This window comes from Pristiophorus japonicus, unplaced genomic scaffold (genome assembly GCF_044704955.1).
Source record: "Pristiophorus japonicus isolate sPriJap1 unplaced genomic scaffold, sPriJap1.hap1 HAP1_SCAFFOLD_1314, whole genome shotgun sequence".
Taxonomy (NCBI): domain Eukaryota; kingdom Metazoa; phylum Chordata; class Chondrichthyes; family Pristiophoridae; genus Pristiophorus; species Pristiophorus japonicus.
The window spans coordinates 59675-78236 of NW_027250982.1; the positions used below are offsets into that span (position 1 = coordinate 59675).

The following is an 18562-nucleotide window of genomic DNA, read 5'->3' on the forward strand; positions in this document are numbered from 1 at the left end:
TCGTTCCTCCCTCCCTCGTTCCTCCCTCCCTCGTTCCTCCCTCCCTCGTTCCTCCCTCCCTCGTTCCTCCTTCCCTCGTTCGTTCCTCCCTCCCTCGTTCGTTCCTCCCTCCCTCGTTCCTCCCTCCCTCGTTCCTCCCTCCCTCGTTCCTCCCTCCCTCGTTCCTCCCTCCCTCGTTCCTCCTTCCCTCGTTCCTCCTTCCCTCGTTCCTCCCTCCCTCCCTCGTTCCTCCCTCCCTCCCTCGTTCCTCCCTCCCTCCCTCGTCCCTCCCTCCCTCCCTCGTCCCTCCCTCCCTCCCTCGTCCCTCCCTCCCTCCCTCGTCCCTCCCTCCCTCCCTCGTTCCTCCCTCCCTCGTTCCTCCCTCCCTCCCTCGTTCCTCCCTCCCTCCCTCGTTCCTCCCTCCCTCGTTCCTCCCTCCCTCCCTCGTTCCTCCCTCCCTCGTTCCTCCCTCCCTCCCTCGTTCCTCCCTCCCTCCCTCGTTCCTCCCTCCCTCCCTCGTTCCTCCCTCCCTCCCTCGTTCCTCCCTCCCTCCCTCCCTCGTTCCTCCCTCCCTCCCTCCCTCGTTCCTCCCTCCCTCCCTCCCTCGTTCCTCCCTCCCTCCCTCCCTCGTTCCTCCCTCCCTCCCTCGTTCCTCCCTCCCTCCCTCCCTCGTTCCTCCCTCCCTCCCTCGTTCCTCCCTCCCTCCCTCGTTCCTCCCTCCCTCCCTCGTTCCTCCCTCCCTCGTTCCTCCCTCCCTCCCTCGTTCCTCCCTCCCTCCCTCGTTCCTCCCTCCCTCCCTCGTTCCTCCCTCCCTCCCTCCCTCCCTCCCTCCCTCGTTCCTCCCTCTCTCCCTCGTTTCCCTCCCTCGTTCGTTCGTTCCTCCCTCCCTCGTTCGTTCCTCCCTCCCTCGTTCCTCCCTCCCTCCCTCGTTCCTCCCTCCCTCCCTCCCTCGTTCCTCCCTCCCTCCCTCCCTCGTTCCTCCCTCCCTCGTTCGTTCGTTCCTCCCTCCCTCCCTCGTTCCTCCCTCCCTCCCTCGTTCATTCCTCCCTCCCTCCCTCGTTCCTCCCTCCCTCCCTCGTTCGTTCCTCCCTCCCTCCCTCCCTCCCTCCCTCGTTCGTTCGTTCGTTCCTCCATCCCTCCCTCGTTCCTCCCTCCCTCCCTCCCTCCCTCGTTCCTCCCTCCCTCCCTCGTTCCTCCCTCCCTCCCTCGTTCCTCCCTCCCTCCCTCGTTCCTCCCTCCCTCCCTCGTTCCTCCCTCCCTCGTTCGTTCGTTCCTCCCTCCCTCGTTCGTTCCTCCCTCCCTCCCTCGTTTCTCCCTCCCTCCCTCGTTCCTCCCTCCCTCCCTCCCTCGTTCCTCCCTCCCTCCCTCGTTTGTTCCTCCCTCCCTCCCTCGTTTGTTCCTCCCTCCCTCCCTCGTTCCTCCCTCCCTCCTTCGTCCCTCCCTCCCTCCCTCCTTCGTCCCTCCCTCCCTCCCTCGTCCCTCCCTCCCTCCCTCGTCCCTCCCTCTCTCCCTCGTTCCTCCCTCCCTCCCTCGTTCCTCCCTCCCTCCCTCGTTCCTCCCTCCCTCCCTCCCTCGTTCGTTCCTCCCTCCCTCGTTCCTCCCTCCCTCCTTCGTTCATTCCTCCCTCCCTCGTTCCTCCCTCCCTCCCTCGTTCCTCCCTCCCTCCCTCGTTCCTCCCTCCCTCCCTCGTTCCTCCCTCCCTCCCTCGTTCCTCCCTCCCTCCCTCGTTCCTCCCTCCCTCCCTCGTTCCTCCCTCCCTCCCTCCTCCCTCCCTCCCTCCCTCCTCCCTCCCATGTTCCTCCCTCCCTCCCTCGTTCCTCCCTCCCTCCCTCCCTCGTTCCTCCCTCCCTCCCTCCCCCCTCCCTCCCTCGTTCCTCCCTCCCTCCCTCCCTCGTTCCTCCCTCCCTCGTTCGTTCCTCCCTCCCTCCCTCGTTCCTCCCTCCCTCCCTCGTTCCTCCCTCCCTCCCTCGTTCCTCCCTCCCTCCCTCGTTCCTCCCTCCCTCCCTCGTTCCTCCCTCCCTCGTTCGTTCGTTCCTCCCTCCCTCGTTCGTTCGTTCCTCCCTCCCTCGTTCCTCCCTCCCTCGTTCGTTCCTCCCTCCCTCGTTCGTTCCTCCCTCCCTCGTTCGTTCCTCCCTCCCTCGTTCGTTCCTCCCTCCCTCGTTCGTTCCTCCCCCCCTCGTTCGTTCCTCCCTCCCTCCCTCGTTCCTCCCTCCCTCGTTCGTTCGTTCCTCCCTCCCTCCTTCGTCCCTCCCTCCCTCCCTCGTTCGTTCCTCCCTCCCTCGTTCGTTCCTCCCTCCCTCCCTCGTTCCTCCCTCCCTCGTTCGTTCCTCCCTCCCTCCCTCGTTCCTACCTCCCTCCCTCGTTCCTACCTCCCTCCCTCGTTCCTACCTCCCTACCTCCCTCCCTCGTTCCTCCCTCCCTCCCTCGTTCCTCCCTCCCTCCCTCGTTCCTCCCTCCCTCGTTCGTCCCTCCCTCCCTCGTTCGTCCCTCCCTCGTTCGTTCCTCCCTCCCTCCCTCGTTCCTCCCTCCCTCGTCCGTTCCTCCCTCCTTCGTCCCTCCCTCCCTCCTTCGTCCCTCCTTCCCCCTCCCTCCCTCCCTCCTTCCCCCCTCCGTCCCTCCTTCCCCCCTCCGTCCCTCCTTCCCCCCTCCGTCCCTCCTTCCCCCCTCCGTCCCTCCTTCCCCCCTCCGTCCCTCCTTCCCCCCTCCCTCCCTCCTTCCCCCCTCCCTCCCTCCTTCCCCCCTCCCTCCCTCCTTCCCCCCTCCCTCCCTCCTTCCCCCCTCCCTCCCTCCTTCCCCCCTCACTCCCTCCTTCCCCCCTCACTCCCTCCTTCCCCCCTCCCTCCCCCCTTCCCCCCTCCCTCCCCCCTCCCTCCCTCCTCCCTCCCTCCTTCCCCCCTCCCTCCCTCCTTCCTCCCTCCTTCCCCCCTCCCTCCCTCCTTCCCCCCTCTCTCCTCCTTCCCCCCTCCCTCCCTCCTTCCCCCCTCCCTCCCTCCTTCCCCCCTCCCTCCCTCCTTCCCCCCTCCCTCCTTCCCCCCTCCCTCCTTCCCCCCTCCCTCCTTCCCCTCTCCCTCCCTCCTTCCCCTCTCCCTCCCTCCTTCCCCTCTCCCTCCCTCCTTCCCCCCTCCCTCCTCTCTCCCTCCCTCCTTCCCCCCTCCCTCCTTCCTTCCCCCTCCCTCCTTCCTTCCCCCTCCCTCCTTCCTTCCCCCTCCCTCCTTCCTTCCCCCTCCCTCCTTCCTTCCCCCTCCCTCCTTCCTTCCCCTCCCTCCTTCCTTCCCCCTCCCTCCTTCCTTCCCCCTCCCTCCTTCCTTCCCCCTCCCTCCTTCCTTCCCCCTCCCTCCTTCCTTCCCCCTCCCTCCCTCCTTCCCCCTCCCTCCCTCCTTCCCTCCTTCCTTCCCTCCCTCCTTCCCTCCTTCCCTCCTTCCTTCCCTCCCTCCTTCCCTCCCTCCTTCCCTCCTTCCTTCCCTCCCTCCTTCCCTCCTTCCTTCCCCCCTCCTTCCCTCCTTCCTTCCCCCTTCCTTCCCCCCCTCCTTCCCTCCCTCCTTCCCCCCTCCTTCCCCCTCCCCCCTCCTTCCCCCTCCCCCCTCCTTCCCCCTCCCCCCTCCTTCCCCCTCCCCCCCTCCTTCCCCCTCCCCCCCTCCTTCCCCCTCCCCCCCTCCTTCCCCCTTCCCCCTCCCCCCTCCTTCCCCCTTCCCCCTTCCCCCTCCTTCCCCCTTCCCCCTTCCCCCTCCTTCCCCCTTCCCCCTCCCCCCTCCTTCCCCCTTCCCCCTCCCCCCTCCTTCCCCCTCCCCCCTCCTTCCCCCTTCCCCCTCCCCACTCCTTCCCCCTCCCCCCTCCTTCCCCCTTCCCTCTCCCCCCCTGCCCCCCTCCCTCGGTCCTCCGTCCCTCCCTCCCTCGGTCCTCCGTCCCTCCCTCCCTCGTCCCTCCCTCCCTCCCTCGTCCCTCCCTCCCTCCCTCGTCCCTCCCTCCCTCGTCCCTCCCTCCCTCCCTCCTTCGTCGTCCCTCCCTCCCTCCTTCGTCCCTCCCTCCCTCCCTCCTTCGTCCCTCCCTCCCTCCCTCCTTCGTCCCTCCCTCCTTCGTCCGTCCCTCCCTCCCTCCTTCCCCCCTCTGTCGTCCCTCCCTCCCTCGTTCCCCACTCCCTCCCACCCTCGCCCCTCCCACCCTCGCCCCTCCCACCCTCGCCCCTCCCACCCTCGCCCCTCCCACCCTCGCCCCTCCCACCCTCGCCCCTTCCACCCTCGCCCCTTCCACCCTCGCCCCTTCCACCCTCGCCCCTTCCACCCTCGCCCCTTCCACCCTCGCCCCTTCCACCCTCGCCCCTTCCACCCTCGCCCCTTCCACCCTCGCCCCTTCCACCCTCGCCCCTTCCACCCTCGCCCCTTCCACCCTCGCCCCTTCCACCCTCGCCCCTTCCACCCTCGCCCCTTCCACCCTCGCCCCTTCCACCCTCGCCCCTTCCACCCTCGCCCCTTCCACCCTCGCCCCTTCCACCCTCGCCCCTTCCACCCTCGCCCCTTCCACCCTCGCCCCTTCCACCCTCGCCCCTTCCACCCTCGCCCCTTCCACCCTCGCCCCTTCCACCCTCGCCCCTTCCACCCTCGCCCCTTCCCCCCTCGCCCCTTCCCCCCTCGCCCCTTCCCCCCTCGCCCCTTCCCCCCTCGCCCCTCCCCCCCTCGCCCCTTCCACCCTTCCCCCCTCCCTCCCTCCCTGAATACCCTCCCCCTGTCCCTGCCCTCCATGCTCCCGTTCTGTCCTCACAGATTGCCCGAACTGTAAGTTCCGTTACGCACTGGCTAAAGGCGGCTGCATGCACTTCAAGTGTTCCCAGTGTCAGCACGAGTTCTGCAGCGGATGTTACAACACTTTCCTGGCCAAGAACGTGAGTACCCCTGTCTCACGTCCTTACATCACCGACTGTATCTGTATTGATGTTAATCCAGCTCCCTCACACTGTCACTTAGTAACCCCTCCCCCCAGCACCCTGTGTTACTGACTGTATCTGTACTGATGTTAATCCAGCTCCCTCACACTGTCACTCAGTAACCTCCTCTCCTCCAGCACCCTGTGTTACTGACTGTATCTGTATTGATGTTAATCCAGCTCCCTCACACTGTCACTTAGTAACCCCTCCCCCCAGCGCCTAGTGTTATTGACTGTATCTGTATTGATGTTAATCCAGCTCCCTCACACTGTCACTCAGTAACCCCTTTCCCCCAGCACCCTGTGTTACTGACTGTATCTGTACTGATGTTAATCCAGCTCCCTCACACTGTCACTCAGTAACCTCCTCTCCTCCAGCACCCTGTGTTACTGACTGTATCTGTACTGATGTTAATCCAGCTCCCTCACACTGTCACTCAGTAACCCCTCTCTCCCAGCACCCTGTGTTACTGACTGTATCTGTATTGATGTTAATCCAGCTCCCTCACACTGTCACTTAGTAACACCTCCCCCCAGCGCCTAGTGTTATTGACTGTATCTGGACTGATGTTAATCCAGCTCCCTCACACTGTCACTCAGTAACCCCTCTCCCAGCACCCTGTGTTACTGACTGTCTCTGTACTGATGTTAATCCAGCTCCCTCACACTGTCACTCAGTAACCCCTCTCCCCGAGCATCCTGTGTTACTGACTGTATCTGTACTGATGTTAATCCAGCTCCCTCACACTGTCACTCAGTAACCCCTCCCCCAGCACCCTGTGTTATTGACTGTATCTGTACTGATAATCCAGCTCCCTCACACTGTCACTCAGTAACCTCTCCCCCTGCACCCTGTGTTACTGACTGTATCTGTCCTGATGTTAATCCAGCTCCCTCACACTGTCACTCAGTAACCCCTCTCCCCCAGCACCATGTGTTACTGACAGTATCTGTACTGATGTTAATCCAGCTCCCTCACACTGTCACTCAGTACCCCCTCTCCCAGCACCCTGTGTTACTGACTGTATCTGTACTGATGTTAATCCAGCTCCCTCACACTGTCACTCAGTAACCCCTCTCCCCCAGCACCCTGTGTTACTGACTGTATCTGTACTGATGTTAATCCAGCTCCCTCACACTGTCACTCAGTACCCCCTCTCCCAGCACCCTGTATTACTGACTGTATCTGTACTGATGTTAATCCAGCTCCCTCACACTGTCACTCAGTAACCTCTTCCCCCAGCGCCCTGTGTTACTGACTGTATCTGTACTGATGTTAATTCAGCTCCCTCACACTGTCACTCAGTAACCCCTCCCCCAGCACCCTGTGTTACTGACTGTATCTGTACTGATGTTAATCCAGCTCCCTCACACTGTCACTCAGTAACCTCTCCCTCAGCACCCTGTGTTACTGACTGTATCTGTACTGATGTTAATCCAGCTCCCTCACACTGTCACTCAGTAACCTCTCCCCCAGCACCCTGTGTTACTGACTGTATCTGTACTGATGTTAATCCAGCTCCCTCACACTGTCACTCAGTAACCCCTCTCCCCCAGCGCCCTGTGTTACTGACTGTATCTGTACTGATGTTGATCCAGCTCCCTCACACTCACTCAGTAACCTCTCCCCCAGCACCCTGTGTTACTGACTGTATCTGTACTGATGTTAATCCAGCTCCCTCACACTGTCACTCAGTAACCCCTCGCACAGCACCCTGTGTTACTGAAAGTATCTGTATTGATGTTAATCCAGCTCCCTCACACTGTCACTCAGTAACCCCTCTCCCCCAGCGCCCTGTGTTACTGACTGTATCTGTACTGATGTTAATCCAGCTCCCTCACACTGTCACTCAGTAACCCCTCTCCCCGAGCATCCTGTGTTACTGACTGTATCTGTACTGATGTTAATCCAGCTCCCTCACGCTGTCACTTAGTAACCTCCCACCCGAGCATCCTGTGTTACTGACTGTATCTGTACTGATGTTAATCCAGCTCCCTCACACTGTCACTCAGTAACCTCTCCCCCAGCACCCTGTGTTACTGACTGTATCTGTATTGATGTTAATCCAGCTCCCTCACACTGTCACTCAGTAACCTCTCCCCCAGCACCCTGTGTTACTGACAGTATCTATGCTGATGTTAATCCAGCTCCCTCACACTGTCACTCAGTAACCCCTCTCCCAGCACCCTGTGTTACTGACTGTATCTGTACTGATGTTAATCCAGCTCCCTCACACTGTCACTCAGTAACCTCTCCCCCAGCACCATGTGTTACTGACTGTATCTGTACTGATGTTAATCCAGCTCTCTCACACTGTCACTCAGTAACCCCTCTCCCCCAGCACCCTGTGTTACTGACTGTATCTGTACTGATGTTAATCCAGCTCTCTCACACTGTCACTCAGTAACCCCTCTCCCCCAGCACCCTGTGTTACTGACTGTATCTGTACTGATGTTAATCCAGCTCCCTCACACAGTCACTCAGTAACCCCTCTCCCCCAGCACCCTGTGTTACTGACTGTATCTGTACTGATGTTAATCCAGCTCCCTCACACTCACTCAGTAACCTCTCCCCCAGCTCCCTGTGTTACTGACTGTATCTGTACTGATGTTAATCCAGCTCCCTCACACTGTCACTCAATAACCCCTCTCCCCCAGCGCCCTGTGTTACTGACTGTATCTGTACTGATGTTAATCCAGCTCCCTCACACTGTCACTCAGTAACCCTCCCCCAGCGCCCAGTGTTACTGACTGTATCTGTACTGATGTTAATCCAGCTCCCTCACACTGTCACTCAGTAACCTCTCCCCCAGCACCCTGTGTTACTGACTGTATCTGTACTGATGTTAATCCAGCTCCCTCACACTGTCACTCAGTAACCTCTCCCCCAGCGCCCAGTGTTACTGACTGTATCTGTACTGATGTTAATCCAGCTCCCTCACACTGTCACTCAGTAACCCCTCTCCCCCAGCACCCTGTGTTACTGACTGTATCTGTACTGATGTTAATCCAGCTCCCTCACACTGTCACTCAGTAACCTCTCGCACAGCACCCTGTGTTATTGACTGTATCTGTACTGATGTTAATCCAGCTCCCTCACACTGTCACTCAGTAACCTCTTCCCCAGCACTCTGTGTTACTGACTGTATCTGTACTGATGTTAATCCAGCTCCCTCACACTGTCACTCAGTAACCTCTCCCCCAGCACCCTGTGTTACTGACTGTATCTGTACTGATGTTAATCCCGCTCCCTCACACTGTCATTCAGTAACCTCTCCCCCAGCACCCTGTGTTACTGACTGTATCTGTACTGATAATCCAGCTCTCTCACACTGTCACTCAGTAACCCCTCTCCCCCAGCAACCTGTGTTACTGACTGTATCTGTACTGATGTTAATCCAGCTCCCTCACACTGTCACTCAGTAACCCCTCTCCCAGCACCCTGTGTTACTGACTGTATCTGTACTGATGTTAATCCCGCTCCCTCACACTGTCACTCAGTAACCTCTCCCCTAGCACCCTGTGTTACTGACTGTATCTGTACTGATGTTAATCCAGCTCCCTCACACTGTCACTCAGTAACCTCTCCCCCAGCGCCCTGTGTTACTGACTGTATCTGTACTGATGTTAATCCAGCTCCCTCACACTGTCACTCAGTAACCCCTCTCCCCCAGCACCCTGTGTTACTGACTGTATCTGTACTGATGTTAATCCAGATCCGTCACACTGTAACTCAGTAACCCCTCTCCCCCAGCACCCAAGTGTTACTGACTGTATCTGTCCTGATGTTAATCCAGCTCCCTCACACTGTCACTCAGTAACCCCTCTCCCCCAGCACCCTGTGTTACTGACTGTATCTGTACTGATGTTAATCCAGCTCCCTCACACTGTCACTCAGTAACCCCTCTCCCCCAGCACCCTGTGTTACTGACTGTATCTGTACTGATGTTAATCCAGCTCCCTCACACTGTCACTCAGTAACCTCTCCCCCAGCGCCCTGTGTTACTGACTGTATCTGTACTGATGTTAATCCAGCTCCCTCACACTGTCACTCAGTAACCTCTCCCCTAGCACCCTGTGTTACTGACTGTATCTGTACTGATGTTAATCGAGCTCCCTCACACTGTAACTCAGTAACCCCTCTCCCCCAGCACCCAAGTGTTACTGACTGTATCTGTCCTGATGTTAATCCAGCTCCCTCACACTGTCACTCAGTAACCCCTCTCCCCCAGCACCCTGTGTTACTGACTGTATCTGTACTGATGTTAATCCAGCTCCCTCACACTGTCACTCAGTAACCCCTCCCCCAGCACCCTGTGTTACTGACTGTATCTGTACTGATAATCTCCCTGCTGCCCCTGGATGTGAAAGTGATGTGAGGGGTGAGCTCGGCAGCCAGTGACTGTCGTCTCCATCGCTTTCAGAAATGCACTGACCCGGTGTGCCTGCTGAGGGATGCTCTCCATGCCCACCACCCCCGGGACTGTCTGTCCTACCTCCGGGACTGGCCCGTCGACAGGCTGCAGGCCCTGCTACAGGTAACGCTGGCAGTGGGGGGGAACAGGAGCGGGAGAGGCAGCAGCAAGAATGGGGGGAGCGGGGGGGGTGATGGATGGGTGGGGGGAGCGGGGGGGGGGGTGATGGATGGGTGGGGGGAGCGGGGGGGGGGGTGATGGATGGGTGGGGGGAGCGGGGGGGGGGGGTGATGGATGGATGGGAGGAGCGGGGGGGAGTGATGGATGGGTGGGGGGAGCGGGGGGTGATGGGTGGGTGGGGAGAGCAGGGGGGTGATGGATGGGTGGGGGGAGCGGGGGGTGATGGGTGGGTGGGGAGAGCAGGGGGGTGATGGATGGGTGGGGGGAGCGGGGGGGTGATGAGTGGGTGGGGGGGACGGGAGGGGGGTGATGGATGGGTGGGGGGAGCGGGGTGGGGGGTGATGGATGGGTGGGGGGAGCGGGGGGGGTGGTGATGGATGGATGGGAGGAGCGGGGGGGAGTGATGGATGGGTGGGGGGAGCGGGAGGGAGTGATGGATGGGAGGAGTGGGTGGGGGGAGCGGGAGGGAGTGATGGATGGGTAGGGGGAGCGGGGGGGTGATGGGTGGGTGGGGGGGAGGGGAGGGGGGTGATGGATGGGTGGGAGGAGCGGGGGGGTGTGATGGATGGGTGGGGTGAGGGGAGGGTGGTGATGGATGGGTGGGGAGAGCAGGGGGGTGATGGATGGGTGGGGGGAGCGGGGGGTGATGGATGGGTGGGGGGAGCGGGGGGTGATGGGTGGGTGGGGAGAGCAGGGGGGTGATGGATGGGTGGGGGGAGCGGGGGGGTGATGGGTGGGTGGGGGGGACGGGAGGGGGGTGATGGATGGGTGGGGGGAGCGGGGGGGTGATGGGTGGGTGGGGGGGAGGGGAGGGGGGTGATGGATGGGTGGGAGGAGCGGGGGGGGTGTGATGGATGGGTGGGGTGAGGGGAGGGTGGTGATGGATGGGTGGGGAGAGCAGGGGAGTGATGGATGGGTGGGGGGAGCGGGGGGTGATGGGTGGGTGGAGAGAGCAGGGGGGTGATGGATGGGTGGGGGGAGCGGGGGGGTGATGGGTGGGTAGGGGGGACGGGAGGGGGGTGATGGATGGGTGGGGGGAGCCGGGGGGAGTGATGGATGGGTGGGTGGGGGGGAGGGGAGGGGGGTGATGGATGTGTGGGAGGAGGGGGGGAGGGGGGTGATGGATGGGTGGGGGGAGCGGGGGGTGATGGGTGGGTGGGGAGAGCAGGGGGGTGATGGATGGGTGGGGGGAGCGGGGGGTGATGGATGGGTGGGGGGAGCGGGGGGTGATGGGTGGGTGGGGAGAGCAGGGGGGTGATGGATGGGTGGGGGGAGCGGGGGGTGATGGGTGGGTGGAGGGGACGGGAGGGGGGTGATGGATGGGTGGGGGGAGCGGGGTGGGGGGTGATGGATGGATGGGAGGAGCGGGGGGGAGTGATGGATGGGTGGGGGGAGCGGGGGGTGATGGGTGGGTGGGGAGAGCAGGGGGGTGATGGGTGGGTGGGGAGAGCAGGGGGGTGATGGATGGGTGGGGGGGAGCGGGGGGGTGATGGGTGGGTGGAGGGGACGGGAGGGGGGTGATGGATGGGTGGGGGGAGCGGGGGAGGGGGGGTGATGGATGGGTGGGGGGAGCGGGGGGGGGGTGATGGATGGATGGGAGGAGCGGGGGGGAGTGATGGATGGGTGGGGGGAGCGGGAGGGAGTGATGGATGGATGGGAGGAGTGGGTGGGGGGAGCGGGAGGGAGTGATGGATGGGTCGGGGGAGCGGGGGGGTGATGGGTGGGTGGGGGGAGGGGAGGGGGGTGATGGATGGGTGGGGAGAGCAGGGGGGTGATGGATGGGTGGGGGGAGCGGGGGGGTGATGGGTGGGTGGGGGGGAGGGGAGGGGGGTGATGGATGGGTGGGAGGAGCGGGGGGGCGTGATGGATGGGTGGGGTGAGGGGAGGGTGGTGATGGATGGGTGGGGAGAGCAGGGGGGTGATGGATGGGTGGGGGGAGCGGGGGGTGATGGGTGGGTGGGGAGAGCAGGGGGGGTGATGGATGGGTGGGGGGAGCGGGGGGTGATGGGTGGGTGGGGAGAGCAGGGGGGTGATGGATGGGTGGGGGGAGCGGGGGGGTGATGGGTGGGTGGGGGGGACGGGAGGGGGGTGATGGATGGGTGGGGGGAGCGGGGGGGAGTGATGGGTGGATGGGGGGGAGGGGAGGGGGGTGATGGATGTGTGGGAGGAGGGGGGGAGGGGGGGTGATGGATGGGTGGGGGGAGCAGGGGGTGATGGGTGGGTGGGGAGAGCAGGGGGGTGATGGATGGGTGGGGGGAGCGGGGAGGTGATGGGTGGGTGGGGGGGGGCGGGAGGGGGGTGATGGATGGGTGGGGGGAGCGGGGGGGAGTGATGGATGGGTGGGTGGGGGGGAGGGGAGGGGGGTGATGGATGGGTGGGGGGAGCGGGGGGGAGTGATGGGTGGGTGGGGGGGAGGGGAGGGGGGTGATGGATGGTTGGGAGGAGCGGGGGGGTGATGGATGGGTGGGGGGAGCGGGGGGGAGTGATGGATGGGTGGGGGGAGGGGAGGGGGGTGATGGATGGGTGGGGGGAGGGGGGTGATGGATGGTTGGGAGTAGTGGGGGGGTGATGGATGGGTGGGGGGAGGGGAGGGGGGTGATGGATGGGTGGGGAGAGCAGGGGGGTGATGGATGGGTGGGGGGAGCGGGGGGGTGATGGGTGGGTGGGGGGGAGGGGAAGGGGGTGATGGATGGGTGGGTGGGGGGGAGGGGAGGGGGGTGATGGATGGGTGGGTGGGGGGGAGGGGAGGGGGGTGATGGATGGGTGGGGGGGAGGGGAGGGGGGTGATGGATGGGTGGGTGGGGGGGAGGGGAGGGGGGTGATGGATGGGTGGGGGGGAGGGGAGGGGGGTGATGGATGGGTGGGTGGGGGGGAGGGGAGGGGGTTGATGGATGGTTGGGAGGAGCGGGGGGGGGTGATGGATGGATGGGTGGGGGGATGGATGGGTGGGGGGATGGATGGATGGGTGGGGGGAGCGGGGGGTGTGATGGATGGGTGGGGGGATGGATGGGTGGGGGGATGGGTGGGGGGATGGATGGGTGGGGGGAGGGGAAGGGGGTAATGGATGGGTGGGGGGAGGGGAGTGGGGGGATGGATGGGTGGGGTGGGATGGATGGGTGGGGGGAGGGGAGGGGGGTGATGGATGGATGGGTGGGGGGGGGATGGATGGGTGGGGGGAGGGATGGATGGGTGGGGGGAGGGGAGGGGGGTGATGGATGGGTGGGGGAGGGGAGGGGGGTGATGGATGGGTGGGGGAGCAGGGGGGTGATGGATGGGTGGGTGGGGGGAGGGGAGGGCAGGAGGGAGGGGGGAGGGGGCGAAGGGGAGCTTGTTGACTGTGAGGTGGAGCATGGCAGCGAGGAAGATTGAGAAGAGGGTTGGGGCGATGACCCAGCCCTGTTTGACCCCGGTCCAGACGTGGATTGGGTCTGTGATGGATCCGTTGGTAAGGATCACGGCCTGCATGTCATCGTGGAGCAGGCAGAGGATGGTGATGAACTTTTGGGGGCATCCGAAACGGAGGAGGACGCTCCATAGACCCTCGCGGTTGACAGTGTCAAAGGCCTTTGTAAGGTCGAAGAAGGCCATGTATAAGGGCTGGTGCTGCTCCCTGCATTTATCCTGCGGATGTCGCGCTGCACAGATCATGTCCGTTGTGCCCCGTAGGGGATGAAATCCGCACTGCGACTCCGGGAGGAGCTCCTCGGCCACAGGGAGAAGACGGTTGAGGAGGACTCGAGCGATAACTTTCCCAGGGAGATAACAGGGAGATTCCTCTGTAGTTATCGCAGTCGGACTTGTCCCCTTTTTTAAAGATGGTCACGATCACTGCATCTCTGAGATCTCCCGGCATGCTCTCCTCCCTCCAGATGAGAGAGATGAGACCGTGTATCCGTGCCAACAGTGCCTCTCCGCCATACTCCAGTGCCTCAGCAGGGATTCCATCCGCTCCCGTAGCCTTGTTGTTCTTGAGCTGTTTTTTTGGCTTTGCCTGCCTCGTGCAATGTTGGGGTTTCACTGAGGTGGTGACGGGTCACATGCTGCGGGATGGAGTCGAGAACACTCGAGTCAAAGGCAGAGTCTCGATTGAGGAGATCTTTGAAATGCTCCTTCCATCGGGCCCCGACAGCCTCGGTGTCCTTGATGTTTCCCTGTTCTTGGCCAGCAGTGGGGTGGGGCCTTAGGAGTTTGGGCCGTAGGTGGCCTTGACTGCGGTGAAGAATCCTCGCACATCGTGGCTGTCGGCCAGTTGTTGTATCTCCTGTGCTTTCTCCATCCACCACCTGTTCTTTAGGTCCCGGGGTTTTTGTTGGACCTGAGCCTTGAGCTGTCTGTAATGTTCTTTGCAGCTCCCGAGTTGGGTTGTTGCTTGAGGCTCAGAAATGTTCTACGCTTGCGATCTATTAGTTCTTGGATCTCCTGATCATTCTCATCAAACCAGTCCTGATGTTCTCTGGTTGAGTGACCAAGCGTCTCTTCACAGGCACTGGTTATAGAGGCCTGGAGGGCAGACCGAGCGCTGTGGGCATTCAGCATCTCAGTGTCAACAAGGCACGCCAGGTTAGCTGTGAGGTGCTGGCTGTATAGGGCTCTCTTAGCTGGGTCTTTAAGTACCCCGGCATTAACATTTTAGCGGCACTACTTCTGCTGTCCCCTCTGCTTTGGGGCGATGTTAATGTCAATGATGGATCGGATTAGGCGCTGGTCCGTCCAGCAGTTGTCAGCTCCTGTCATGGTGCGGGTGATGCGCACATCCTTGTGGTCCCTGGCTCGGACGATGACATAGTCGAGCAGGTGCCAGTGTTTGGAGCGAGGGTGTTGCCATGATGCCTGGTATTTGTCCCTCTGGTGGAACAGGGTGCTGGTGATGAGAAGTTCATGTTCTAGACATTTTGTCAGGAGTAGGGTACCACTGGAGTTGGCTTTCCCTACCCCCTCTCTGCCAATCACACCTCCCCAGAGGGCTGTGTCTTTGCCGACCCTGGCATTAAATCACCCAGGAGGATCAGTTTGTCGCCCGCGGGGACAGGGATGTCTCGAGGTTGGAATAAAACCCTCTTTGGCCTCATCCGTTGCATCGAGTGTTGGGGCGTACGCACTGATGACTGTGGCACATTGGTTCCGGGATAGGGTGAGACGGAGAGCAATGAGGCGTTCGTTGACCCCACAGGGGGAGTCTTTGAGGCGGTCGACCAGCTCATTCTTGACGGCAAAGCCGACTCCATGAAGGCGGCGTTCTGCCTCTGGTTTCCCTTTCCAGAAAAAGGTGTAACCTCCACCTTGTTCCTTCAACTGGCCTTCCCCTGCCCGCCGGGTCTCGCTTAGGGCGGCGATGTCGATGTCAAAACATCTGAGTTCCCGGGCAGCTATGATGGTGCGGCGTTCCGGCCTGTCGCTGTTGGAGTTGTCCATGTGGGTCCTGACATTCCAGGTCCTGAACTTCATATTAGTGAAGTGGAAGATGCCTGTGCGTGAGTTCTTTTAACGTGGGAAGGCCGCTACACACCGGCAGCCACACGGGCTGAGCTGAGCAAGGTCTTGGTCCAGTGGCAAGGGGATCCAAGGCGACTGGAGACCAGGCACAGCTCTATGAGCCGAATTGCCTACGGCAAAGTGTTGGCCGCAAGCTCTGCGCCATGTAGCGCCATTGATGGGAGATGGCCCGAGGTCGGGAGACGGGCATTAGGAAGGTGACTTATTATAAAAGTTAAAAGTTGATAACGGTTCCCAATTTATTTCAAAAGTTTCTAAGAGTTGTTAAAAATCTAAGATGTAGATCAGTGATAGATTATAAAAGTTGCCCCAATTTAAAAAGTTTCTAAAAGTTGCTAAAAGTCAAAAGATGTAAGTTAATAATAGATGGTTAAAAGTATTTCGGTGGAGGAGTCGAAAATGTAAGTTTTAAAAGTTCTCCCAAATTGCTTAATAAGTTTAAAAGTTGGCTAAAAGTTTAAAAATTAATTAAAAGTTGTTTGGGAGTGTGAGACGACGCCACGCCTCGGGGAGGGTACGAGAGAGTGGATGGCGGGGAGAGGGAGAGGGGGTGGGGGGAAGGTATGAGATAGAGGCACAGATGGAGAGAGAGAGAGACGAATGGACAGAGAGACGTGGGAGGGGGCAGGGACACAGAGCGATGGAGGCCCCAGGCTCTGTCGACTGTTAGCTGCTCAGCCAGAGGTTTTCGGAGGCAAGAACTCTTGCTCAGGGTAGGGTGAGGGGCGACTGGAGTGGCTGTTGCCCTTTGACCTCTGCCGAAGCGCTCTGGGTTAACCGTGACATTTTCCTTTCTCGTTGCTGCAGAACCACAAGGTGAACTTTGACAAGGACCCTCCCACGGGAGCCGAGCCAACTCCAGGAGGTCAGTGTTTGTCTTTCGCCAAAAAACTGCCCACTGCTCTCGGACCGTCCTGCAGCGCCGAGATAGCCCTCGGCTTCTCATCTCCAGTCCAGACCACTCCGTCGTCTTAAACCCCTCTCTCCCCAGCCCCGCCTCCCCCAGCCCCCCCTCCCCCCGCCCCCCCAGCCGCCTCCACGGAGTGAGAAGCTCGTAGACTTTGTTGTCAAGATTGAGACTATCCATTCGGCTGCCTCTTCCCTTCCTTCCCCCAGCCCATGGGCCAAACTTCCTGTTAGGTTCCCTCCCCCCCCACCTCCCCCCAGCCCTAAACTCGCATCTTTCTCCAGTTTCTCTCCGATCGGGAGGAATTCCTTCTCTCAGAGGGTTGTAAATCTGTGGAATTCTCTGCCCCAGAGAGCTGTGGAGGCTGGGTCATTGAATATATTTAAGGTGGAGATAGACAGATTTTTGAGCGATAAGGGAGTGAAGGGTTATGGGGAGCGGGCGGGGAAGTGGAGCTGAGTCCATGATCGGATCAGCCGTGATCGTATTGAATGGCGGAGCAGGCTCGAGGGGCCGAATGGCCGACTCCTGCTCCGATTTCTTATGTTCTCCCCTCATGCCCTCTCCAAGCTCATCTTGTCCCTGAGACCCACTTCCTGCTCCCACGACACGATTCCCACCCAACTGCTGTCCATCCAGCAAGGATATACTTGCTTTGGAGGCAGTTCAGAGAAGGTTCACTAGGTTGATAGAAACATAGAAAATAGGTGCAGGAGCAGGCCATTCGGCCCTTTGAGCCTGCACCACCATTCAATATGATCATGGCTGATCATTCACCTCATTACATCCCTGCTTTCTCTCCATACCCCTTGATCCCATTAGCCGTAAGGGCCATATCTAACTCCCTCTTGAATATATCCAATGAACTGGCATCAACAACTCTCTGCGGCAGGGAATTCCACAGGTTCACAATTCTCTGAGTGAAGAAGTTTCTCCTCATCTCAGTCCTAAATGGCCTACCCCTTATCCTAAGACTATGACCCCTGGTTCTGGACTTCCCCAACATCGGGAACATTCTTCCTGCATCTAACCTGTCCAATCCCGTCAGAATTTTATATGTTTCTATGAGATCCCCTCTCATTCTTCTGAACTCCAGTGAATAAAGGCCCAGTTGATCCAGTCTCTCCTCATATGTCAGTCCTGCCATCCCGGGAATCAGTCTGGTGAACCTTCGCTGCACTCCCTCAATAGCAAGAACGTCCTTCCTCTGATTAGGAGACCAAAACTGAACACAATATTCCAGGTGAGGCCTCACCCAGACCCTGTACAACTGCAGTGAGACCTCCCTGCTCCAATACTCAAATCCCCTCGCTATGAAGGCCAACATACCATTTGCCTTCTTCACCGCCTGCTGTACCTGCATGCCAACTTTCAATGACTGATGTACCATGACACCCAGGTCTCGTTGCACCTCCCCTTTTCCTAATCTGCCGCCATTCAGATAATGTTCTGCCTTCGTGTTTTTGCCACCAAAGTGGATAACCTCACATTTATCCACATTATACTGCATCTGCCGTGCTTTTGCCCACTCACCTAACCTGTCCAAGTCACCCTGCAGCCTCTTAGCATCCTCCTCACAGCTCACACCGCCACCCAGTTAAGTGTCATCTGCAAACTTGGAGATATTACACTCAATTTCCTCATCCAAATCATTAATGTATATTCTAAATAGCTGGGGTCCCAGCACTGAGCCCTGCGGCACTCCACTAGTCACTGCCTGCCATTCTGAAAAGGACCCGTTTATCCCGACTCTCTGCTTCCTGTCTGCCAACCAGTTCTCTATCCACGTCAGTACATTACCCCCAATACCATGTGCTTTAATTTTGCATTCCAATCTCTTGTGTGGGACCTTGTCAAAAGCCTTTTGAAAGTCCAAATACACCACATCCACTGGTTCTCCCTTGTCCACTCTACCAGTTACATCCTCAAAAAATTCTAGAAGATTTGTCAAGCATGATTTCCCTTTCATAAATCCATGCTGACTTGGACCGATCCTGTCACTGCTTTCCAAATGTGCTGCTATTTCATCTTTAATAATTGATTCCAGCATTTTCCCCACTACTGATGTCAGGCTAACCGGTCTATAATTACCTGTTTTCTCTCTCCTTTTTTAAAAAGTGGTGTTACATTAGCTACCCTCCAGTCCATAGGAACTGATCCAGATTTGATAGACTTTTGGAAAATGATCACCAATGCATCCACTATTTCTAGGGCCACTTCCTTAAGTACTCTGGGATGTAGACTATCAGGCCCCGGGGATTTATCGGCCTTCAATCCCATCAATTTCCCTAACACAGTTTCCCCCCTAATAAGGATTTCCTTCAGTTCCTCCTTCTCACTAGACTCTCGGTCCCCTAGTACACCCGGAAAGTTATTTGTGTCTTTCTTTATGAAGACAGAACCGAAGTATTTGTTCAACTGGTCTGCCATTTCTTTGTTCCCCATTATAAATTCACCTGAATCTGACTGCAAGGGACCTACGTTGGTCTTCACTAATCTTTTTCTCTTCACATATCTATAGAAGAATTTGCAGTCAGTTTTTATGTTCCCAGCAAGCTTCCCCTCCTAATTAAACCCTTAGTCGTCCTCTGCTGAATTCTAAATTTCTCCCAGTCCTCAGGTTTGCTGCTTTTTCTGACCAATTTATATGCCTCTTCCTTGGATTTAAGAC

The 18562-nt window shown here is 59.4% G+C and overlaps 1 protein-coding gene across 1 annotated transcript in view; it reads left to right on the forward strand.

The window, feature by feature from the left end:
* The window catches only part of LOC139242386 (E3 ubiquitin-protein ligase RNF31-like), a gene marked incomplete at its 5' end in the record, with an annotated part of 72086 nt that extends 56127 nt beyond the window's left edge, over positions 1–15959 (forward strand). The window contains 3 exons of the mRNA XM_070870332.1: positions 4737–4855; positions 9321–9434; positions 15792–15959. Of these exons, the coding sequence (XP_070726433.1) occupies positions 4737–4855; positions 9321–9434; positions 15792–15959 (401 nt within the window). The remainder of the gene's footprint in view (positions 1–4736; positions 4856–9320; positions 9435–15791) is intronic.
* Positions 15960–18562: the final 2603 nt, after the last annotated feature.